We start from the raw sequence: 25,935 nt of genomic DNA on the forward strand, positions 1-25,935 counted from the left end.
AACAGGTTGACCTTCACCTGGCTGAACAGTGTTATCTCAAATTTTGTTCAGAGCCTCCAGTTGTGCAAATTGTTGTTGATGTTAGGTGTGCCAGGATGTTCATGTTCATCATTGACTCCCGTCAGATATTTCAGCTTGCATTGTCTTGTATGTGCAATGAAAATCCCAGAATCATAGAGTATGCTGAGTTGGAAGGGACCCACAAGGATCATCAAGTCCAATTTCTGGCTCTGCACAGGACCATCCCCTAGAGTCACACCATGTGCCTGAGAGTATCATCCAAACACGTCTTGAACTCTGTCAGGCTTGGTGCTGTGACCAATAACCCTTTCTTCTTACTATAAGGGTTTAAGTCAATAATTTCTTTAAAGTTCTCCTTATACCTATTTCTTCTTTGAGGGAGAGGACACACAGTGTCAGCAGTCTGGAGAGCAGAAGGGGACCTCGGGTCTTTGTCTTTGCTCTGCTGCTTTCTCAGGCTGCATACAGTATCCACATTTCTTTGCCTTCAAAAATATCTCAGATTGGTGTCCAAGAAACCCATAACTTCTTTGGAGAAGTAAACTATGTGAATATATCACACTTCAGCTGGTTCTTACTCGAGAAGTAAATAAGGGGTATGTGTACAAGAATATTTCCAAAGACATTTTTAATTACTATTGTCCTCTACAGACCCTAATTCCTTACTCTGTGCAGTAGCTGGCATTCCCCACCATCAGCCAACTATAATAAATTCCTTCACACACACAAACTTCATTGTTCTTGAAATCTTGTTTTTCTTGTTCTTAAACACACTTCAGCCACGACTGGTGTGGTTTAGTTCAAATGACACAGCCCTCTGAGCACTATTGACCACAAACAGAGGTAACACTGACTACCAAGTATCAGGCTCCATGTATTTTCCAAATTCTTCCCATTGTTTACTGATGATGCAAAGGAAGCATTCGGTCCCAGTTCTGTGATCACAGCAGAACAGCAATACAGACTACAAGGAGAAGAGCAAATGGCATGAGGTACAGAAGCTGCATGAGCCTCAGCTGGACAAGAAGAGTAAGAAATATGGCTATAGTTGGCAAGGAATTGTTTTCTAATGCCAGTGGTACAGCAAACTGTGCATACCTGGGGAGAAACCAAGAACCTCCATCCTCTTTTTTTGGCACATGCTATTAGAGGGCGGGATACCGATCACAGAAATTAGATATTGTTCATATTAGAATTTCAGGTGAAAATAAAAGTCATAAAAATAACATCTATAAATAGGATTGAACAACATACGAATAGGTAAAATCAAGGACTCACCTATGAGTGTAAATTTTGAAAACAGAACTAAGCAAAAGACTGATATATTCAGAGAGATTTCTCCACTGAGAAATATAACTGTATCTGCCAGCACTTCAGATTTTCTTCTCCCATCACTCTAAAAGTATAATGATGTTGTTATTACAAAAGAGAAATACCTGACATGCCTTCTTGTGGCTTCAGTTGAATACTTGCAATGAGGAAAAAACATACCTTTATCCACACTGGATTCTGTCTCACATACATCGAAGTCAGTAGAAATGTACAGTTGTTCAGGTATCTAGTATCTTAAATTTATTATCTATATTATTTTCTTGAATGATGTTTATCTTTTTGTTTATCTTTTTCCACTCAGGAAACACTACAAGTCCTCTCGACTAATCACAGCATTAAAAAAAATCAACTAAGAAACAGTTTCAAAGGAGTAGCTGATCAAATGCTCTTTAAACGATTTCCAAAGTTAATTTATACCTTTTGTCTAGTCTTGTCTCTAGACAATTTGTTTTGTGTACAAGATATAGGACTGCTTGAGGAAGACAGGGTGTGAAAGAGAATTGTACTGAAAACCTACCAAAGCCTAAAACCTAACCTATAAGATCATGGTAAGAGATAACGGAAGACTGAAACAGAAAACTGTCCCACTGTTGTTCCACAATGTCTACTACGAGGGGACTTCCACTAAAGCACTGGGTGATATCTCTGTCAGATGAAGGATGCTGGCCTAGCTGGATTTTGGGCATAGTTCTGGCAGACAGTATCAGTTCTTTTACAGTTTGGTGTGTCCCACCAGGATTCCTTTCGTGACCACAAAAATAGGCATTTACTAAACAACTTTTCAGTAGTGGAGACGAGACATTAGTATTTGCTTTTTACATCAGTCTTGATCTGCCTGTAACTTTTTCAGTTTTCAAAATGATATAAAAACTAAGCAAACTCCAGAAGAAACACTATTAGTTGTAGTTTTACTACATACAATATCTGATTATAATTGTTATCTATGAAGTTTTGATGCATTGTGAAATGATTTTATGAAATGCCAACCTCCCACACAGGGATGAAATCTGTGAATGATTCTGTATTAGGTGTTTATATATATATCTATCTATATATATCTCTCTATATATAGATATCTGTGAATAAGGATATGCAAATATATGTAGATATTCATGTGTTAGAAGCAGTTACAATTTTCAGTTTCAGCTCTGCGTGGGAAGCAGTCTTCTTCCATGGAGAGGAGCAGATACACATCTTGACCAGAGAGGAGAACCATATGATTAGTACTTGGCAGGAAATGCCAGGAGTCCACACTGCTACCTGCTCAGTGCCTGGAAGCAGCCGGGTGCTTCAGAGGACAACGTGGGCTTAGCAGCCTGCAGAGCCCATCTGCCCTGAGAGGACTAAGTTGGGATGCTGCTAAGGAAGCCTGTAGGTTATCTTGCATCTACATGGAATAGCAGGAAAGCACAGTGACTCATACACCCTGCAGCTGCTTGGGTTTGCCCAGTCTGTAGCCAAGGAATGGGGAAAGAGAGCTGACAGTACTGGGAGTGAGGTGATAGAAAAGGGATTGGATGCAGCACAGAGGATGTGTGAGAGGGGGCTGTGACAGTCACACGCTGGGCCGCACTGTACATTTCCTACTGTTCACAGAAAGCTCAGCTGACTGGCTTCCCACAGAACTTGCTTTTCATGTGTGCCACCACTGATGCACTGCAGCGTGTTCAGCCGCTCATGTACTACGTAGAACTCAACCCTGCTTATCAATCCGTGTCAAATTACCAAGGCATCAGTGGTCACACTCCAGCACACCAACCCCTTCCCAGAAACCATGGTAAATCCAGGCCTCTTGTCCTTGAGCCTGGAAAAGCAGCGTATTCAAGCTAAAATTGCTTCTGACAAGGTAATGACCTTGGAGACAGCCTAACTTCAAAAAATACAAGGAAAACAAACAAAACAAAAATTGGGCAAGAACACAGGCTTAGGGAAAAGTTCGTTGTGTGTTCAGGAACAGGATGATATCTAGAGCACTTCTGAAGTTTTATAAATATGTGTCTGGATGTTGAAGTACAGCAGATGGAAAGGGTTCTGCAGACTACAAAGTGAAATTTGGGCTGCTATTCCCAAATTAGGTTGTAGGAGAATTTCCTACAGACCAGGCAGCCCAAAATGTTGGATGGATTTCTTGCCAAATTTCCCTATTCCCACTCATTCCATACCTTACATTTTCTCTCCCAGCAATCAGCAGATGAGAAAGCAAGATCCACAATTCATTACTTTCTCTCAAAAGGCCTGGAGAAATCATTCTTTCCTCTGTTCAGGGTTAACAAACCAACATCATGTTTTCCAGTGCCACTGTGGACTAAAATAATGCCAGCATTATGACTGACGCTGCTTTGCCTACAGTTCCCTGTCGCAACACAATCTGAAAGGATATGACCATTTTTTGTTACCATAAATTGAAAGAGAAAACAAATGCATTGATGTGATGGGGGAAATCCTGGGATGATGTCAAAGCAGAGATGGAAGAGCAAAAAAGGAGATAAGAATTGAAACTTCTATTATGGTATAAAATAAATAAGTTTTCAATTTTCTTCTGACAACCAGACATGAAAGGGATGGAGCCCTGTAGGTCAGGGCCATTCTCTTACTGAGGGACAAGTGCTCACCTCCACATGCTGCCAGTTCATAGGTTCAGAACATTTCGTGCTGAATGAGGTGCATGAGGTGCTGCTGATGGACATTCTGAGGGGCTTCCTTGGTCAGCTGGGGTTTTCTGAACTGCAGGAATCCCTGCCAGATCAGCACTGCAGAACTTGCTGCAACAAGGAAAAGTCTAGAATAAAAGGTCAGTCAGATGTTACAGTGACCTTGCCATTCAGAAATGGAAGGAAAGACTCCAGAAACAGAGACTTGTCCAGCCCGCGCAGCAATTTAGCCCAGGCTTGGTGCAGTCCAGGTGGTGAAGCCTAGTCCTGCCTCCTCTCCCCTCTGTAACACCATATACTACTGGTCATCTCCTTCTCCACCCTTATATCAATAATATGGTGAAATGAAAATACTTATTCTTTCCTTGCATTCTTGTGCTGTTCGCTTTGTGCCTTCCTGCAAAGCACCAGAATAGGTGCATGGATCCTGCACTGAGTATTCCATTTTTCCTCCTCACGGAGGGTTTGTGGAACCCAGCAGGCCTCTGTGATACGGCCAGTATTATCATACACTTCACTACAAATGGTTTTACAGGAAGGACCATCTGGTGATCAGCTGTCCAAAGGCGTATTTGTTGCCTCCTGCACCTGTTCAGTGTGTTGTTCAGCCTCTCCCTGACAGGTGCTCTCCCATCAGAGGTCTTCCTGAGCAAGGGGACGAGAGGACGCAGCACATCTCCCAAAACAGCAGCAGGTACAGACACCTCTTTGAGATTTCTGTTCTTAAGGAGGAATAAATCCCAGCTTATCTTCAAAATGGAAACGACACATAGGACCAGAAGGATAATACCTGGCTCAGAGATCAACCTCGCAGTATTACAAGCAACTGCATCGGTACTCAGGTGAGCCTGCAATGTACCTGCCAGTCAGACCTGTACTACTTTAGGATGAGATTTCTCTGTGCAAACTAAGCCATCCATCTGCATTAAAAACTTAGTTTGGGACTGCCCTGACAGACTGGAGTGTCCTGACTGGACAGACTGGACCACAGCCACATGCTCTGAAAGTAAAGTAACCTTTACCGAGGAGACACTGAAATGAGTTTGGGTTTATGTGAAAAACTTTCAGGGAGACTGGTGCTACTTCTTAGAGGCATCTTTTCGTCTCTCTGCATCCTTGACTTCCCAAAAGAGCTACATTTTAACAGAATAATAAACTTGAACTTGAGATTCAAATGCAACTGGAGAAGTTCCAGTCCATGGAACTTGACTGTTATTAAGATCTTCACATACAAACCCCCCAGATTATCAGAATATTACTTTCAGAGAAAGGAAGGAGAGGGAGAAACACCTGAAATTTTTGATTAATTTTGTGAACTATCCTGTTAATTACTACTCCAGTGGAACTAAGGGTACATATCAAAAAACGGCTTTAAGGATGGCAAAAATTAAAAGTAGAATTAAATGATATGCTATTCAATAATAAAAGAGCTGTAGCTGTCACTATCAAGCCAAAAAAATGACATCACCAAAAGCAGGGAGAACGAAGTAATATGCCCACCAGTCCAAAGAGCTACATATCATTATACTGCAGTTCTGTCTCAAGAAAATCATCTGGAAAAAAATATGTCTGAAGATCATACATACTTGCAAGTAAAAGCCCTGGGGTAAAAAAAATAGGCTAAAAGCAGGATATTCCCTGAGATTAGCAACATTTGCTCATCTCTCTTAGAAGAGATGATGAAATTTTCCCAGCTTTCAAATGGGAATTGGAAACACACCATCCTTTGTTCTTTAACCTCTCACGAGGAAGTCACATACACTAAAGGTTTGCTGAGCAAACATATGATTCTTTTTCCTAGTCTGCCAGTTTTATTTTGATATTGGCTCCCTGTCAGCAGCATATCAGAAGGAGGCTGCTTAGTTGTTAGTTGATGCACTTCACCCTTTCCTTATTAGGGAAAAAAACCCCAACAAATTCGTAGGTTTGAGATACGTCTTATCACCCAGATGTAATTACATTCAGTGTTACCCTCCTGGATATATTATGCTTTAGGTATTTGTTTTGGAGGTGGATAGGCAGAAGGAATTCAAAGTCTTAGCTTCAGCCTTTTTCCTCTCATTTTAAGGTAAGCAAACTCCCTTTTACAACGTGTCGAAGAGCTGGCCCTGGACAATCCCTTCCCTGGAAGCAAGGCTCGGGAAGGGCATAGGCAGCAAAAGCACTGGAGGTGCTGTTGCCTCACTGCAAAGCTCCTCCCTCTGAGAAGGCAGCCAGTAATTCACACCTCGCCTAGGACAGCTGTTCAGTCAGCCTTCAAAGGCAATGGAGAGGATGCACTTCACCCCCCTCCATTCACCATCTGTAAGGACAAATTCATCTTCCCTATTAAGACAAACTACTTCTTAGAGGCATCTCACTCCATTGCAACTAATTACGAAGCAAACACAGATGGTTACATAAGGCACTTAAGTTTGAAACAGTTGATTACAACAGAGTCCTAGGCCTAAGCAATAGTTAATATCTGTCTTCTAGAACTAACCTGACCACTACTTCACATCATAGCTCACCTGATTTTGTCAGAGACTTTAACCTGAGAATTAGAACTGTGTTTTGATGGCCAGGTATATCAGCTTTAATATAAATTAATGTGTTAAGTAAGGACCTTAAAGAGCTTCTTTAGACACTCTCATCCTAAAAATGGCAACATTAAAATATGTGGGTTTTTTACAGGCACAAGACCGTAGCTGACTGAGAGACTTAATGCTTGGAAAATGCATGTCAAAGAACCTGCTGCTGTAAGCTTTAGGTGGCACTTCTGATGTTGAAGGAAAAAAAATAAATGAATTCTCACAGAAAAAAACCTGCAGAGCGGTGCTAAATATTTCTGAAGAAAATATGTATGTTCAAAGGAATTCATCAGCTTGGTTTCCAAAGGATGGGAGGCCAATTTCTGCACTGCCTCAGCACTTTAGAAGTCAGTAACTCCAACCTGTTCTGAAAAGGTGTCCAGGAGTGTAGAGCTCTCAAGGTACTCTTAAGTTCTTGCAAGCTCTGTGGAAATCAGTGGTTGGGAAAGAGGTCCAAATAATTCCTCTCAGAGAGAAAAGATGTGCAGAAAGATGCCCTTCTCTTGGCTGGTGGAGACAATGTCAATCAACAGGGGAATATGGAGAAAGATGTTTGATCTGCAGAAGGCACAAGACATTGAGAGGGAACAGCACTTCATTAGTTCCACTTCTTACAGCATTCATTTTAAATAGATCTTTTCTCAGAATCTGCCATTTTGTAACTATGACTCGATTTCCACCGTGCCACCCTTTCTGCAACAAAAGTCCTCGGTAAGATTATACATGACTGCCTCCCCGACCACCAGTTACTGAGATTAAGAGGGAGCACAGCCATACCCACATTAGGACGTAGCCAACACAAAACACCAGCTAAGAAAAGGTATTTTATATTGCATGTTACAAAAGCATGAAAGCAACCACAAGTGTGTATGGTTTTAATCACCATGGGCACACAGAAACACAAATCATTTCCTTACGCTTTAATATGCTTGATGCCATGTTACTGACAGATGAACAATTACAAAAACCATGGAACACCCAAATCGTATTCTCTTACAAAATGAAGTGCTCTTATAAATGAATTTGCTCTTTTCCTGACATTTCAGAAGAACATGGTGTGCTGCTTTTTCAATAACAATACCAAAATAAGGGCCATAAAAAGGCAAGTAATGTAACTGTCACTACAGCTTGCTGGAATTTTTGATCATTTATTGCAGTCAACTGGAAAAGTAGTAAAGTTTTATTAACAGCATTCTACAGTGCTACCTACAGACATGTGTTACCATCAAGGGTAAATGGATCTTGCATTTTAACTTAGTAAAATCAGCACCGAAATACAAACTTTCCAAACAAGGTAATATATAGCAAGTATTTTCTTTAACTGTTCGGTGTAACTTCATGTATTTTGTAATAGAGTCATTACAGAGCAGTTTCTTCAAACAATAAAGGTTTCATAATTTTAAAAATGTACAAAGTGTATCTATGCAAAGCAGCAGCAACAAGTTTAAAAGACAATCCACTGCAGAAACACAACATACAGGTTTTTAGTAAAGAAAACCAAACAGAACAGCAAGCATCCTCCAGTATTGCAAGAATTTGCTTACATAGGCAGAACAATTTTCCTTTGTCTCCCAGAAAGTTAACAGAAAATGGATACAACTCCTGCTGCTTTTCACTGTTTATACTAACAGAAAGAACTATAAAAATAGATTCAATCTGTATTTATGATAAAAACATACCTGTGACTGATCGGACGGCTAATGCCACAAGCCATTGCCTCACCCTAATGCTGTATCTCAGTGAATCGCTAACAGTAATCATCTGGGAAGAGTATTGTAAAAGTGCTGAAATGCTGCTTTCCTAACTGCAGGCACTGCAAGAAAACAAAACAGAAATGATAACTTGCACCCTATGATAACATTATATCAGTTGTTACATTCAAACCATGACTGGTTTTGACAGGTACCACAAGTGATTTTGCAGCACCACAACATTTTGAGTTTAATTATTACTGGAGCCCAGGGTTCCTCTTTTTGTGGTCTGGTTGCCAGACCACACAACAGGGCCCTTAGCATTCACTCTATGGCTCTTACATGCTATTTTGCCCAAATGTTCAGTTTCTTATCTCTTATTGACACATTCTGCAAACAAAGACTGAAGTGATATCCTCTATTTCCCAAGCACCAATTCCTTGATAGCTATTTACAATATGGGTTAACAAGAGTCTTTTTATTTTAGGAAAAATTCCTTCAACGGAAGGGCTGTCAAGCACTGGAACAGGCTGCCCAGGGAAGTGCTTGAGCCACCATCCCTGGAGGTATTTCAGAGATGTGCAGATGTGGCACTCAGGAACATGGTTTAGTGGTGGACTTGGCACTGCCAGGTTATCGGTTGGACCTGATGATCCTAGAGGTCTTTTCCAACATAAATGATTCTGTGATTCTACAAAAGAAAGAAAAATGCCTGACTTTATGAGGCACTCTGTCTTGTTGGTACAGACACTGCTCTCGGAATTATCTTCCAAATCCAGGTGTTCCATGGATGGTGGCAGTATCTAATATCTTTACTTTCATGAAAGAAGACAAGCAGGGGTCTGGACAGCACTCAGGCCAGCCCTTACTAACAAAGCTGAGGGAGACTGAAGATAACCAACTGAAACATAAAGAAAAGGACAGAAAAGTGAGACCAGTTCCTTGTATGCTCAATCAAAAAGATGTAATTCTGCATCCAGGGAGGAGTGCAGCTGGTCTATGCTGAACGAAGCAACTGATCTGAAAATCAGGAATGCCAAGAAGTAGAACTATGTAAACGTTCATGGAATGTGTGCTGGGAAGGGTAAAACCTGGTATGAGAAGATAATGAAGTCATGCAACAATCCATGGAGAAGAAGATTTAGAATTCAAAAATAAAATACCTTCAGTAGTGTTACTGCCCATTTGCAAATTAAGATGTTAAGCCTCTTAATAATGATGCAGAAAAGGCAGAAGCTTCCAGTTAAAATTTCTACTCCCCAGTTAAAAAGGTGGTGTATTGTGTGAGGAATTCTTTTCCAACCCAACAGCAACTGAAAAGGCAAAGGATTACTAGAAATAACTATGTTAATAAACAGCATATATTTAGTTTAATGATAGTTGACCCAGGATATCTTTAGGTAACTGGAAATGCCAATAGGTTTTGGGAAGATCTAACTCTCACACTACAGAAGGGAAACTAAAATGAATTAGATATAAATACAGACCAATTTTCCAATATCCAAACCATGCTGCAGAATTTAAAGATTAAAGGTTCAAAATGTAATTACCACTAAATAACATACTTAATGAGAAACAGCTTTAGTTAATCTCATTTTGCTCCTCAGAGAGGTATTTGGTAGGTAAACCTGTAACTGAACAATTTCAGTACTTCTGTAGGATGTCATCACAGTGAGACAAACATCTGGACTCATACTTAGTGCAATCCTATGTTCGTAACATGCACACCAGGTACACAAACCAGCAAATTTAAACAAGGAGCTCCCCCACTGGCTGCCAGTCGAGTGAGTTTTAGGGAGGCTGCAGAGATTTGTGATAGGACCGACACGCTTTAATGCTCTAATAAAACCGTGCAAACACAAAGCTAAGCAAAGCCCACACAGAGCCAGAGTAATGCAAAACCCACACCATTCTCTGCTTCTGTGACTAGAGAAGATCCATTTGTTTAGGCTATCAAAAAGAACTTGCACAGAAATAGAGCACGTGTTCACACATTTCAGTAATGACAGCTTATTCTGATTAATAAGTACCCACATAAGTGGTAGATTTGCACTCTACTACAGCATTTATAACTGGGCAAATTCTTGAACGAAGAACTGAGCTCAGTCTGACTGAAAGATATTTAGTGTCATGCTAGATAACTTAAAGACCTGCAATATTAGATTAGTCCCCTTTGACCATAAGGTGTCAGAAAGTCATGCTGTATTTTCCCCAAGCAGCCTGTTTGCAAAGTGGGCATCTCCACTTACAAAGGAAAAGATAACGCAAATGGCATGGAAGTAGCCAGGTTATAAAGAACACCACCATCTATGATGCTGCTGCTGCTTTTGAGAACACACGCAGGATCACTCTTGAGGAGAAAAGACAACGCAGAAAGAATCGCGTCTCGTAGATATCACCTGGGGAGTCTTTCTGCTGTGCCTTCTGCAACTGGACTTGTCTATCTCGCATTGGCCTTTTCAGCCATCAGCACTCTTGTAGCAAGCGTGGGTAGAACCCTTCTCAAGTCTTCGTTCACGAAGCCCAGCCATGATGATGATAAAGAACAGTGTTGTAGAACTGCACATAGAGCACCCCTGTACTACTTGCCATCATGAGCTGATCTCTGGGAATCAAGCCTCCATTTCCACTGTGCTGTTTACAGTCCTCAGTCTGAGACAAGACCATCCTTGCTCAACACACAGGAAAAAATGCCCAATGCGCTGTGATAGGGACAGAGGGGATGGTTCTTGAGTAAAGGGGCTGTTACCAGTGAACCACTGTGTGCAACCAGGGACCTACTGATCTCCTCAGAGCTGCCTCTCTTTTGATGAATGGTGTCCAGGTTCATGAACTGCAAAGCTCTTTCAACACTTTTACAACACTACATAAATGTTTACATTCATACAGAAGTCCAAGCCCTTATACACCCCAGTAATCTCCTGAATACCAATTTCACATCACTATATCTGCATTTATACTTGCACACTGTAAGCAGTGTTAAAGATCAGGTAGACATTGAGAAGCAACAGCTCCACAATCTGAGTTGCAGCACTGTGTTTATTTACATTATATCACTCAAAAAATTCACCACAAGCATGACAGAAACAAGAAGCTTCACAACAAATCCAGGTGAGATTTTTTTTCTGTACATTATATTTTCCAACAACTAGAAATATTTTATTAGCAATATGGACACATTTAAATATTAAAAATCTATACAGCGTCCTTTTCTCTCCCAGTCTCCGAAACGTGTAGGTTCAGGGCCTCTAGGTCCACCCCTCTCTTTTGTAGTAGGATTGATTCCATCAGGAAATTCTAAAATAACAGGGAAAGTTCATTAAAATTCCTACAACGCTGACAAATATAAAGATGTCACCATTTATGATGTCTGCCTCTTAGTTTCATTTTCAAATACAAAATCAATTCTCTTTCATTTTTAAAGGCAACTTTGAGTTAAGCATTTTGCAGTCCTACAAAACTAATTTCATTTTTTTGGACTACAATCAGCAATATGTATGATCATATTCAGTTATGGTAATAAAAAAAGCAACTCAATATCGAGAGGCATTAAAGCAACACAATTTCTCATGAATTCGCAGTCAGAACTTGTATCATTCAGGCATACTGTACACAGGTTCACTAAATCTAAAACCTCAGGTCACTTTCTGTTTGTTTAGGTCTCTAATTTTAAACATTCTGTTTCAAATTTCACTTGAATTTTAGTCAAGATTCTATTATTCTTGTATTTAAACCTGTTTTTCCTGGATGCTGGTATGTTTTTCAAAAAATGGCACGTTGATATTCATCAACATCAGGCTAGAAATTGGACCTTTTTTACCTTCTAAAACTTAACTTAAGCTCACTAAGTCACTGTGATGCCCTCTCAGGAGAGAGACGCTCTTTGTAAGTGGGGTACAAAGGGACTTTCATCTCTCTCTGGTAAGCAATGTGCTAAGTTTACACATGAGCAGTGCTTCTTCTATTCATAGAATGGGTTGGAAAGGGACATGTAAGATCATCTAGTTCCAACTCCCCTGCCATGGACAGGGATGCCACCCACTAAGTCAGGTTGCTCAGAGCCCTATCCAGCCTGGTCTTTAACACTTCCAAGGATAGGTCATCCACAAGTTCTCTGGGCAACCTGTTGTGCTTCACCACCCTCTGAGTAATGAATTTCTTCCTAACCTGTAATCTAAACTTGCCCTCTCTCAGTTTAGAATCCCTTATCCTGTCACTATCTACTTGTATGAAGAGTCCCTCTCCCTCTGTTTTATAAGCCCCCTTAAGGTACTGGAAGGCCACAATGAGGTCTCCCAGAAAGCCTTCACTTCTCCATGCTGAACAACCCCAACTCTCTCAGGCTGTCTTCACAGAAGAGGTGCTCCAGCCCTCTGATCATCTTTGTGTCCCTCCTCTGGACCTGCACAATCAGGTCCATGTCTTTCTTCTGCTGAGGACCTCAGAGCTGTACACAGTACTCCAGGTGGGGTCTCAAAAGGGCAGAGTAGAGGAGGAGAACCACCTCCTTCAACCTGCTGGCCACACTGCTTCTGATGGAGTGTCTGATGTCCAGCTTTTCATCCATGAAAACCCCCTATCCTGCTACAAAAAGCACTCTGCCAGCTTACGCCACTTTCTCAACCCCCATAGAGCTTTCCGCACATCGGTCAGTGTGCTTACACTGCTCAGTGCTCCCTTACTCAGGGCTGTCTCTTAAGAGTAGTTAACTCAGGCCACCAAACCATGAAGTACTTGTGGCACAGCACCATCCTAGGCTCTTTTCTCATCCTGCACTAGACTGCAGGCCTCCATGAAGCTCACTATACTCCACATGCCCCTTGTCATACTGATTTTCCAAAGCCTCCCACATATACATGTAGCTTGGGGCTCCCTCAGTCATATCCCTAACCCAGCCCCAGTGGACAACACAAGTAATGAGAAACAGGGTGGAAAATCAGAAAAGACAACAACAGAAATCCTGAATAGCAGAGAAAAAGAACAGTGATGGAGGAAGACTCATGGAGCTAGAGGCTATACAGGATGACATACTGGGATGCCTGTTTAAAAATTGATGCACATCAGGATAGGAAATGTCAGTATTGGAGCACCTCTAGCAGTACAAGGAGCACAAACGCATGTAATATTATTTTGTAGATGTCATCATCCCAATTCCCAAGTACTACTGATGTGCTGACAGTGGATGCAGATACTCAAAAGATTTCTCCATGGGAGCTACATAGCAGTGGGAATTCCAACAGGCAGCTTAAACTCTTAGTCTTTTCCTAATAACACAATAGGCAATCTGCAAATTACTGCTTGTGTTATATGTAAAAAATACACAGGTACAACTCAATTTAAAGGAAAAAGAGACTTTGAGTCTTGCTCTAAACCTAGAACACCTAAGCAAAAAGCAAAAGATATTGATTACGCATTTGTTTTAAATGAAGCAGTGATGGTATTTATTTCCTTGGGAAAAAAAGACAAGAATTAAATAGCTGCTTACACAGTAACTCCAACTCTGAATCAGTTCTCAAGTGAGTCACAATCTGAAACTGAGTGCAACCCTTTTGGAGATGATTCCATAATACAATAATGATGATACTGTAATACAATAATACAACTACAAACTTGCAGAGAAATTTGTGAAACAAGAAGCTTTTCACCATGATGCAGCTTCCCCAACTGCTGTGGAGGCCTCAGGAATCTGCGAAATACACCCTTGAATCAGAGATCTTTTTTTAGTACACTTGAACAAAACCTGCTCCTATTCTGTGCCATTTTACCCTGCATGGAAAAAGGGTACTTCTGTGGAAGGGTATCTGAGGATTTTGGATATGAAATTAAGGATTTGAAGGTGGAAAAATAAGAACAGTTTCTTAAAGGAATGTCAGGAATGATTCAACTTTATGCTGCTATCATTCAGCTCTGCTGGCCTTATGGAAACAAACAAGGGGCACATCCTCAGGGACTGAACTGTGGATGGCACTGGCTCACTCAGATATTGAATACAGAGTCCCTGACAGATATGACAGCTACACTGCTTTTTAATTTTCTGGAAGTGTGTGGCAATGCTCTCGTGAAACAGTAGCACACTCAGTTCTGGAAAATGATGTTATTTATCCAAGCAGACTACATCCCAAGAATTGAAGCAATTACCAGCTCTGTACAGAAGGGTCCTTTAACGTGTTTGAAGTATTTACCAAAGGAATGTCTACAGCAGAAGGAAATTCTGCTTCCAACAGGCACTCTGCTGCCTTCCTTTTGGAGATTATGAATCAGTCTGTATTTCTTTTCCCCAGGATGTCAGTGCTTTCAGACCTGGCTTTCTGTTTACATGTAAAGGCACAAAATACAGTGAATATAGAAGAATGAGAAGATATCGCATCAACCTGTTAATGTCTAACTCATGAAGACTTATGTTGGGCAGAAGAAACTTGTGTTTAATTTGTTGCAAATAGTTGCAAGTTATTCTTTGAATTGTATCTTTTTAAGTCCACACATAAGAATTTTTTTTTTTTTTTTTTTAAATAAAAATAGTGAAAAACAAACCCCACACTGAGTACTGTGTCCAGCTCTGGGGCCTCCAACACAAGGAAGATGTGGACCTGTTGGAATCAGTCCAGAGAAGGCTACTAAGATGACCAGAGGGCTGGAACACCTCTCCTATGCAGACAGGCTGAGAGAGCTGGGGCTGTTCAGCCTGGGGAAGAGGCAGCTTTGGGGAGACCTTATTGCAGCCTTTCAGTATCTATAGGGGGCCTATAAAAAACAGCTGGAGAGTGACTTTTTACAAGGACAGGTAGTGAGAGGACAGGGGGGATTGGCTTTAAACTGAAAGAGGGCAGGTTTAGATATTATGTAGAATTTTTTTACTGTGAGGGTGGTGAGGCACTGGAACTGGTTGTGCAGAGAGGCTGGGGATGCTCCATCTCTGGAAGTGTTCAAGGCCCAGTTGATTGGGGCTCTGAGCAATCTGGTCTAATGAAAGGTGTCCCTGCCCACAGCAAGGGGTTGGAACTTCATGATCTTCCAACCCAAACCATTCCGGGATTCTTCAGTCATTTTGTCATCTGGATACTGATATATTAAAAAGCTTGTTCTAGAGACCTCAAAATAGATAAACATGGGTCATCACTACTGCTGAAGAAATGCAGCATGAATCAAAAATATTTTGAGAACTAAGAAATAGAATAGGCTTTTGGAATAATAAAAAGTAGCCAGTGCCCTCGTGAGTTTACTGCCACCACTTACAGCTATACAGTACTATTACAGACCAATAGCAGCTATATTTCTCAGAATCATGCAATGGTTTATGGTGGAAGGCATCTTTTGCAGGAACCTGGCCCCAACCCTGCTGAAGGCAGGGCTGCTATTAGGTCAGGACAGCCAGGCAAATTTGAATATCTCCAAGAGAAGAGGAATCACAGGTTCTCTGGGTGACTTGTTGCAATGTTTGACCACTTTTGCTCTGAAGACTTTTTCTCTTATACTCCATTTGCTGCAACTCATTACTCTCTCCCATTGTCCTGCCTGTTTTTTTTTGGAACCATTAAGCTTAAAAAGTATTTCTGAGGAGTGCTGAATGCCAGCCATCCTCTTCAACTGACATCAGCACAGCACCTCACGGTCTTGCCTCTAAAACACAGCTTTCAGTTTTGTAAAACATGACTTACTTTCCAGGGGTTCCCTCTCTATACTGGACTCTTCTGGTTCATCAAATCGGCCCACTGGTAACTTTGGTTTCTTAAGTGGCTGCTTAGTGGCTTCAGATCTTCCTTCTGCCTTAGAGCTGGAGCTGCTCCGCAAGTTGCACAGAAGTGATGACTCTATCGAGCAAATGGAACACGTATCATGAATGTGAGAGTTTAACATCGAGTAACTCTAGGACTGTTCAAAGCACCTCTGAAAAAACTCTACTTCAGAAACTAGGGAGCAGAGGAGAGGACAACAAGCCCTAAAATTTATTTAACATTTAACTCATGAACACCTAAGAAATCACCACAGATAATTATTTTTGGCCCTAGAAACATATGTAGGCAAAACTGTGTTAGTTGTGTAACTCAGTTCCATAAACAGTGTATTTTAAATTGCTTGAACTTACCTTTGCTGTTATCTTCTTGTATTTTAGACTCTAAATAGTAATTATGCTACCACAGACCAGTACATTCTGCTTTCTGGGAAAAGGCTTAACCTCCCCCAAGAAACCTGCTGATTTCCAGGTCTTGGCTCATTTCCAGCAGCTTTTTAGTCAGAAAAGGTTTCTGCTTTCTCAAAGGAAAGTAAAATAAACGTTGTTCCCTTAGTAACAGGTTTTCCAGAATGTCAGCAGAGGATAGCTGGGCTTCCCTTAGGATGGTAAAATAATTCAGCTGGTAGTCAAAAGCAGGACAAACTTTGAGCACATAAAAGTTCAATTATATAACTGCATGCAAATGCTTTAATTAGAAGCATAAACTTTTTCCTTTAAAGTTCTACTAACATTTTGGTTAAAAAGCCAAGTGTCCACAGTGAGCATAAACTATCCTCTAAAAATATTTTGGCTATGGACAGGAGCCTAAAGCAACTCTGACTTAAGAAGGAACATTCAAACAGAAATCCTCCCTGTACCAGCAGGGTGCAAAGTGCCTGAAAGAAATATTATTCTATCTTGCTGAGGAGATTTAATCAGGAAACCTTCTCAAGCAGCATGAATTTGACTCACCTAAATATACACCAACCAACAACCCACCTGTATTCCCAGAATCAGCATATTCATTCACTCATTTTAAAATACCACAGCTTTAACATTAGACCCTAGAGCCACATAAACTGTATTACGTCTACCAACTGCTGCCAATGCCCCAAAGGAGTATTTTTTAGTTTAAGAATGACATAAACTATCAACAGCAAAGTATCTGATCTGTTGCAAACACTGGATCTTTCTACTCCTGTCATTCTTCAGCAAGCTAAAAAAGAAGACAGCTAGAAAATTAAATTATAGCTGGTATTCTAGTCCAAATTCAAACAAAATTCAGATTAAGGTACTGGTATGAAATCAATTAGTCACCAGAGAAGACGCAAAATCCATTCTCCTATTTGCAATACTTGATATTCTTGACCAAAATACATTCTTCTTGACAGAGAAACAACAAATGTTCAACATTCAATACCTCTGAAAAAGATGAGATGAACTATCATCAGTTGATACCACATTCTACAAAGTGATCTTTGATTCCCTCATCCCCTGCAGGCTGTCACAAAGCCCTCCCATTTATTAAGTACATATATGAGTTACACAATGATATAGCTGAATTTGAAAATTCCAAGTCTCTAACGGTGCTGCACTGCCAGCGTCTGCAATATCCTATCTTTTGAAGTGGCCTACAGATCATGATTTATCGTAACAAAGCCATGCATGCAGCGGAAGCTGGGCCCACACTGGGATGCTCAGATCAGCCGAATCTTGCCATGAACCTGACAGAGCACAAATACTTAATAACATTTTTTTCCAGCTCTTCCATTAACACATATTGTAGTGATTTGTTTCAGGAGTATTTTATCAACAGCATCAGAGAACCTCAGGTTTTGCTGGAGAGGGAAATAGCCCAACCCGCAGCTCAGGCCTGTGGGACTGGCTCTGTTATCCAGGCTGCCTTATTTCTCTATAAACAAACCACATGAACCTCCTCAGGTGAAGGGTATGAACCAATAACTTTCAAGGCCACAGTTAAGTTCCCTCCAGCTATTCTACAAACATTAACCCACTGTCTAACATTTCACTGCCGTTAAAAAGTTCGCAGCAACGACAGGGCAAGAAAACCTGCGTAATAACAGATACGCCCGATAGCAGGCTTGCGATAGAGGGGAGAGTAATAATTAATTCATATCCGTGGGGTGGGGCAGGAGGACAGCAGAACAGCTGTAGGGAAACGGAGGATGCGGGGAAAGCTGTGGGACCTCACAGAGACCCTCCGAGACCTCCCGGGCTGACGAGGCGGGGGTGTCACAGCCCGCGCCCGCCGCCATCTTGGGCGCCCTCCAGCCCCCCCAGCGCCGGCAGCTCCGGGCGGTGCCCGCCCTGTCCCCCTCGCCCGTCCCTCCCTGCGGGAGGAAGGGCTGAGGAAACCGAGGAGCCCCTTCGCGGCACGGCCGGGCCCCTCCCGCCCTCCGCCCATCTCTTACTCGCTGCGCCGGGCGCTCCGCGCAGCAGCCGCAGAGCCATGGCCGGGCCGGGAGCGGGGCGGGCGGCCGAGGCCGCGCAGGCGCCGAGGGCGGCGGCTCCGGGCGGGGAGCGGCTCCTGTGAGGGCGGCGGCTCCGGGCGGGGAGCGGCTCCCGTGAGGGCGGAGGGTCCGGGCAGCGGAGCCGCTCCCGCCTCGCTACCCACCGCGCTCCCGGGCTGCGGTGAACGGAGTGGAACGGCGCCTCGGGAGGCACGGACCCGAAGGCAGCTCCGGACTCATGGGGGTGCTCAGGAAATCAGCTGTAACTCCTCTCTCCCCACCCTTCCCCGCAAACCTTTGGCAGTTTATCTCTCCTTTGCTATTAAAGAGTTTTAGCGCTAAAAGGACCCACTTCCCCCCTTCGCCCCCAACTCCCATGTGTAGTACAATCCTGCTAGTTTTGGTTTTAATAATAAAAACACATTGCTGAAACAGGCAGTCTAGGACGTGAAGGAACTTTGGCTGATGCCACAGTGATGTATGGACCAAGTGTTCATCCTTACAAATTAAAGGCCACATAACTTCAAGGTTACAAAACATACTTTAATATTAAATGCTTTATTAACAAATAAACTTCATCTCCCTCTGTCCATTATGCCAGCTCGATGCATTTTCTGCACTCAACCAGGCATTATTCACCCTTCCAGCATGAAAGCAGTAAGAAAGTTCTGGGCCCCTCAGTTCAGGAAGGATATTGAGAGGCTGGAGCAGGTCCAGAGCAGAGCAACCAAACTGGTGAAAGGACTTGAACACAAGTCCTGTGAGGAGAGGCTGAGGGAGCTGGGGTTGTTTAGCCTGGAGAAGAGGAGGCTCAGGGGAGACGTCATCACTCTTACAACTCCCTGAGAGGAGGTTGTAGCCAGGTGGGGGTTGGTCTCTTTTCCCAGGTAGCTATCAGTAAGACAAGAGGGCATGGTCTCAAGCTCTGCCAGGGGAGGTTTAGGTTAGATGTTAGGAAGAAATTCTTTACAGAGAGGGTAATCAGGCATTGGAATGGGCTGCCCAGGGAGGTGGTGGATTCTCTGTCCCTGTAGGTTAAGAAGAGACTGGATGTGGCACTTAGTGCCATGGTCTAGTAACTGTAGTGGTAGTGGATCGAGGGTTGGACTTGATCTCAGAGGTCCTTTCCAACCCATCTGATTCTGTGATTCCAGCAACCCTGGCTGCTGGACCAGGGGACTTCGGATGGCAGTTTTTCAGTTTTCCAGTTTAACGCGTGAAGGTGCTTTTAACACTCTCTCTCAGTGTAACCCTAACCCTGGGATAAGTAACACCTGTGCTCATGGAGTGGAGCTCCAGTTAATTAGCCACAGTTAATGATTTGAATATGGCAACATTTGATTTTTGTCACTGTTCAAACTTCTCCAGCTAACCTTGTTCTTCCATTAAACAGAATTTGAAGCTCTCTGTGCACAGGTACTAAACTGCAGAAAATAACTTGGAGAGCTGAGTCTAAAATAGTATTTTGTGTTCACATCTGAAGAGTTTAAGAAAGTAAATCTTGATAATTTAAGAACAGCAATGCTCCCTTGAGTTTACTGCTCTACATCTGGCAAAGGCTGCACACTGGAAGTGATTAAATATAACTGACTGCTTTACAAGTGACATTTTCTCAATCAGCTTTTTATAACATGATTAATTAGACATTACAGACTGAAAATAATGAGAAATCCTTTTCTTTATTCTAACAGCAAGATGCTGGGCCTCTAGATGAGAGAGAATAAACATGAACGCAGAAAAAAATACTCTTCTGGCCAAAAGGAACAAGAAAAAAAACCCCAACAGATCTCTTTGAAGTTCAAGAACTTATCATTTAGGGTGTTCAATACAGAAAAAAAGAAATTAAATCCTTCCTTTAAAAAAGACTCTCATACCAGGCTGTCTGCAGATACCAAGTAATATTAAGCTCTGCTCCTCAACAGCTTAACACAATCCATGGAAAGTCATACATACATGCATCTATTGTATGCACATGCATACATACATGTGCAATTTCAAATGGTAAGGATGGAATAGCAATGAAGGATTAATGAGGTACTGTTTATCCACCCAAAAATAAGTTGAGGTCTACAAAACATTTTTTTTCCTAGTCTTCATATATTGTATTGCTGTAAAAATGCAAAATTCACTTTTGACTCTTGAATTATGCATTTCTAGATCCTGTGACTGAGGAGGTAATAAATCTGAACACTTGAAAAAACAAACACAGCATACACCACAGGAATATTCTACTTTGTGATTAAGTTCAATTTTTTTTTTTGTTTTCCTTCCTCTGTTTACTGATCATTTATCTGTTGCACTGCAGCTTGCCTCTCGAGGACGACACAAACAGTGCTGTATTTTGCTTTGGTTTTCTAAAAAGCGGGAAGTAAAAGACTTATAGGTAGTACAAGCCCTGCAGCAGGTCAATTCAGATGAGCCAAATGTAATGGCCACAGGGCTATCTGGAATGCACCACAACCAGCAGTGCCCCAGGCAGCAAGTGTTCTGATACTGCCTATATGCCTATTCTTCCTCTCAGACCCCTTCAAGAAGCTTGGTTATCTGAACACCACACCTGGGCAGGGCTGGGCAAATAAAACTGGCTTGGAATCAAGGGCTTCTGTGGGTACAGGGTAAGTTTTCTGTGAATGTGAAATCTCCTGGGCCTGCTGTGAAGCCTGGTGATTTTCCATGTAACATGAGCTCTTTTTCCGAAGTAGTAGCAATTGCTCGATCTACAGGACCAGAAAGATTAATTTTGATGAAGATTCAGACACAAACCAAGGAATTAATTTATATACACTACATGCAAACTGAAGTTCAGACACTACCTAATTTTATGTAGTGACCTACTAATAATACCCCAGAGAGCTTTGTGAAATAACAGTGGCAGCCTACTGCCTTCATGGAACAAGAGAGTGGCAGTTTTCTAAAGGAATGTCAACCTCAATTCTTACCTCTCATTCTGTAAGCAGAATAATTCTTCAAGCAGCTGTAGGATACCTGCATAAAGGTGAGGTCACTATCACTATAGGAAGATGAAGCCCTGATTCAAAGGGAAGAGTGATGAGATGGAGCACTTTATAGCTGCTACTGCATCAGATGACACAATTATGTATATATGAGTCTCTATTTCTGTCAAGGAAAGAGAAGGCAGAAATATGCAGAAGTAGGGGGAACATGCCACAGAACACATGCAGAGTTGCCCAAAACATCCAAGGCTGAATGTGTTGCTCAGAGACCAAGTGTACCTTAGAGTCTGTAAGTGCAAATATGAACTTCATATGCTTCGCAGACATGCTGGGCTACCAGACCACATAGGGACTGCACTGTGCAATACAAGTGAGGGGAGACAAAATGAATTTAATGTTGTCTTAATTTGCCCCGTTCCTTGATAAACTTATATGCAAATATCATATGATTTCCTGCACTGTCTGTTCTCCTCAAAGAACAAACCTAGTTCAAGCTTTCTTAAGTGGATGGGATCTACTATTAAAAAAAAAAAAAAAAAAAGACTTTCTGCCAGGATATTTCTGCTTTGCTGATCACAAAAGCATGCTTTATATTTTCAGATTTCCAGAGACAGAAAGGTAGACAGACATTTTTCAACAGTGACAGAACCATCTAAATACTTGTGTACTAAGAGCAGTTTAACACCCTCGTTGTAAATCAAGGAATATTTTGTAGCTTTAGCGCCCTTAAATGGATATTCAAAGTTTAGCCACTAGACAACTACTATAATGCTCTTAAAAAAAAGACAGTTGAGATACCAGAACATAATTTAAACATTTAGAACTAGTAGTACCATTATAATACAAAATTATTAATAAAAATAGACATTTTTAAAGTGAGAATGTATTTAAGACATGTTTGTGTCAGAAGGACTTGCCTAACACAACTCTATTAAAATACTCTTTACAGTGTGCACATTGCTGAACTGTAGGTACTCATTTGAGCATCCTGTATGCTACAGGCAAAAAACCCCTCCTTATATTACAAAGACTATTATACAATAAACCATATCAAATGCAAAATCACTTCATTATAAACTATTATTGCTATATTAATTTCAAAAGTACAAAATTATTAATTATATACAAAAAAGCCTCCCCAGAATTTTGGTAATTAGCATAACATTTCAGTTTCTTTAATTGCTTCCATTAGAGTCATTTGTTCATTTTATTAACACCAGATGCAATAACACAATGCTAAAAATAAACATGCATTATACAACAAATTTATATTTTTCAAAAAATGTTCATTACAATTAGTGTACAATTAGTGAATGCACATGTAACTCTTTTTCCCCAACCTGTAGTGAATTATTGTCTGAAACAGAGAAAAGGGAAGGAAGGAGAAACCAAACAATGCTATTCAGCACCAGTAGAAAGTCAATAGACCTTTAACATTCCTGTATATCAAAAAACATTTTATCTGTGTCACCAGACAGGTAAAGTTTACAATATTGTCCCATTTGAGGATGTACTGATTTATATTTACAATACTTTGTAGTCAATAAAATGTTTTAACAATATTTAAAAATTGCTTAAATTCATAAAAGTATTGCAGAAACTTAAAATGTTTACTTATTTTAATTACATACAAGGAAGTCCATGTAAAACTGTCCATGTTCATCTGGAGAACCGATAGAGTAGGGAGCCATTTTAATAGTTTGCAAAACCTCAATTATTTGAAGGCAGCTATCACTGAACATTCAAAAATCCTTAGTTGCCATTTGCTTCTGAAAACGAAAGTTCCAGTAATAAAACTCGTGTATGTAAACTAACATGTTTTTGAGATCAGTAGAAAATGTATTCTCACAGGCATAATATATTTAACAATGACGATAATGATTTTGTAGAAAACTGTTAAGCTGTAGTGAGACCCGCAGTATTGTCATTTTCAAATATCCAGTATTTTAGCAGCTCATTGTGTTTCCAGTTAAATTTCCTACAGTGCTAAAATACGACAACTGAACACATAAGACCTTATTAGAATTTTAAAATCCAATTTATTTTTGGCATCTAAAGCCTCTTGTAAAATGTAGCCAAGTAACATTGAATTCTGTAGTCTGAGAGCCAATAACAAACCAACCAAAGTACACACTGTGCTTTAATCTCTAAATAATTAGGTACCCCAAATTAAGAAAAAGTAATAGAAAAGTAAAAAGAACAAAATAAAAAAATATTGCACAGCCACATTACCTAGAAAGTAAAGTTGATGTTAAAAAGCCCTAAGTGTGGATGATATAAATTATCTTCCATATAAAAAGTATAAATATCTCTTAAAATACAGCTTAGGCTATACTTTAACACCACACATTATTTGAATTCATCTGTTAATGAGGTAATAACCAAGTCTCTTACAATGCTTTTCTTACTGAAAATATTTTAGGGCAGCAACAAGAAAGAATTTTTCTAAAAATATTTCTGAATCAAGAACAGCAATGTGTGCAGCTCTCCCTATGAGAGAATCTGCTGTATTGGGTAATGCATTAATTACATTATAACGAACCAAATTACATTCCTTATTTTGAAGAACTGGCAGAAGCAGGTTCTGGATCATTTCAGCATAAATTGGTCCTGTAGATGAAAAAAAAAGTTGTACTGTGTGAATCACCAGAAGCAAATACAATTCTCTGACCTTGAACTCAAAAAGAACACATTGCAGAGTAAGAGAGGTAATGAAATGTGTTAAGTTGTGGTTCTGTTAAGGTAGATTATACAGGAAGTTTAATTTCCCCTGGAAATGCTGGAAAAATAATTTTAAGCTATGCATTTAGTATTTGTACATTTATAGTGAGAATGTGCTCATCAGTATTTATTACACTATGTAAAAGTTATTTATTTGTCAATATATAATGCTAGAATGCAATTGTGCTAGGATGTCTCAACAGTAAATACAACAACTGACCCTCACTGAAAATGGGAAAACTACCTTTTCTTTTAGTGTTTCTATTAAGCCTCAAGTAACTACAGCTCAGGGCTTGACACTACAGCTTAATATCCTCAAAAATCAAAGCTGTTTGTCCTCCTTGTTCACCGAGGGAGACTCTGTCCATCCCACCTAACTTCAAGCAAAGTCTGTAAGCTAGAAATTTATTCAGTCTTATCTCCTCCTGCATGTAATAGAACAGGACAGATCCAAAGAGCAATTCAGCTCTAACATGGATTTTCTCTCTTCATTACTACGAAGTAAGTCCAGAGTGTCTAAACACATAATAGAGGTGCCTCAGTTAACCACCCAAAATTAAATGGGATGAGACTGATAGCTGTGAGGTTTTAACCTGAGTAGTTTGTTTCTTTTGCAGGATATTTATTACCTGATTGTTTATCTTTTAAAGCTGTTTTACACATCTCAATGCGAGCAGAGTGATAAGGAACATAACGATCCTGCAGAGATCCTACTAACACAATGTTTTTGAAGTAATGAAGACCTACAAGAGAAAAACAGATCTATTACAGTGAATCCCTTGACAATTACGACAGAATAATTAAGCATTTTAAAACAAAATTTGGTACCGTTTCATTACAAGATCTTGCAAGAAAAGGCAGAAAAATCAATTACAATAGGTAGAGCTACAAAATGATAAGATGTTGGGTACTAGCCTTTCCTCTGTTCATATTTAATGCACATGGGCATGACCCAATTGTAATGTTTCCCATTTAAATCAAGTATGGTTCAAATACCCATCTTGCTTCTTAGGAATACAGTGGTTGGTTTCTGGCTGACAGAAAGGAGTCAAGCCTTCACATGGCTTAAAGAAACCTAAAGATGAATGGTGCCTTGCCTTCACTGATGTTTCAGTCAACAGCTGCATCAGAATTCATGCCTTTCATCAAGACATACACAATACAGCCCACATAATGCAGGTGCCTCTCTCAGGCACTGCCTCACTGTGAGGTTTAACCAGCTCGAGCACAGGTGCGGGGTCCACCCTACACAACCCCCCAGATACAATGAAACCTTTATAACTAAACTCAGACTTCCTACTTCTTGGACAAACATGCTAATAGTAAGATGATGCAAAGGTAGGAAACCCCAGAAATGACACAGTTACAGTCCTTAAGGCATTTAATTGTTATGTTTTCCCCAGAAAGGTTCAGTAGATTTCTGGTGCTGCCCATCTGCTTTTGGCCAAATACAATGGAATACTTCAGGAAAATAAGTTGCCTTTGCCTTAGAACAGCCCCTTCTGAATACCATAGCCACCTACAGTTAATATACAAAGTTTGTTTCTTAATTTTCAGTATTTTTTAACACTCCATGTGATGAAGACTAGATCTCCAAATCAAGTCAGTTACAGAAACAATGCAAAGAACTTTAGCATGTCAAAAAGTAGATGTATCTTCCCATATTTCACAGAAAATGAGGGAAAAAAAGTAATTTGTAAATATATAAAAACATAGAGAAGATGTATCCAAACTAGATCTTGGTTCCAGTTCTCTTCAAACAGGAAAAAAAAACAACACTGCCTCAAAAGATCAGCCAAATCACTGGAGTTTT

General features: G+C 40.6%; 2 protein-coding genes across 4 annotated transcripts in view; both read right to left on the bottom strand.

The window, feature by feature from the left end:
- Positions 1-7,702: 7,702 nt before the first annotated feature.
- Positions 7,703-18,510, bottom strand: SDHAF4 (succinate dehydrogenase complex assembly factor 4). Its single transcript, XM_050315507.1, has 3 exons — positions 18,409-18,510; positions 15,921-16,073; positions 7,703-11,562 (listed from the first exon to the last, which is right to left on the bottom strand). Exons 1-3 carry the CDS (start codon positions 18,446-18,448, stop codon positions 11,453-11,455), a joined length of 303 nt encoding a protein of 100 aa, XP_050171464.1. The 5' UTR covers positions 18,449-18,510; the 3' UTR covers positions 7,703-11,452.
- A 3,435-nt stretch (positions 18,511-21,945) lies between these two features.
- The window catches only part of FAM135A (family with sequence similarity 135 member A), an 84,944-nt gene continuing 80,954 nt past the window's right edge, over positions 21,946-25,935 (bottom strand). For all 3 annotated transcript variants that reach the window (XM_050314425.1, XM_050314426.1, XM_050314427.1), the window contains 2 exons: positions 24,752-24,865; positions 21,946-24,011 (listed from right to left, as the gene is read on the bottom strand). In XM_050314425.1, coding sequence (XP_050170382.1) covers positions 23,806-24,011; positions 24,752-24,865 — 320 coding nt within the window. In that variant the 3' untranslated portion in view covers positions 21,946-23,805. The remainder of the gene's footprint in view (positions 24,012-24,751; positions 24,866-25,935) is intronic.

The sequence above is a fragment of the Myiozetetes cayanensis genome, unplaced genomic scaffold (genome assembly GCF_022539395.1).
Source record: "Myiozetetes cayanensis isolate MyiCay16 unplaced genomic scaffold, myiCay2020 scf2-11, whole genome shotgun sequence".
In the NCBI taxonomy this organism is placed as follows: domain Eukaryota; kingdom Metazoa; phylum Chordata; class Aves; order Passeriformes; family Tyrannidae; genus Myiozetetes; species Myiozetetes cayanensis.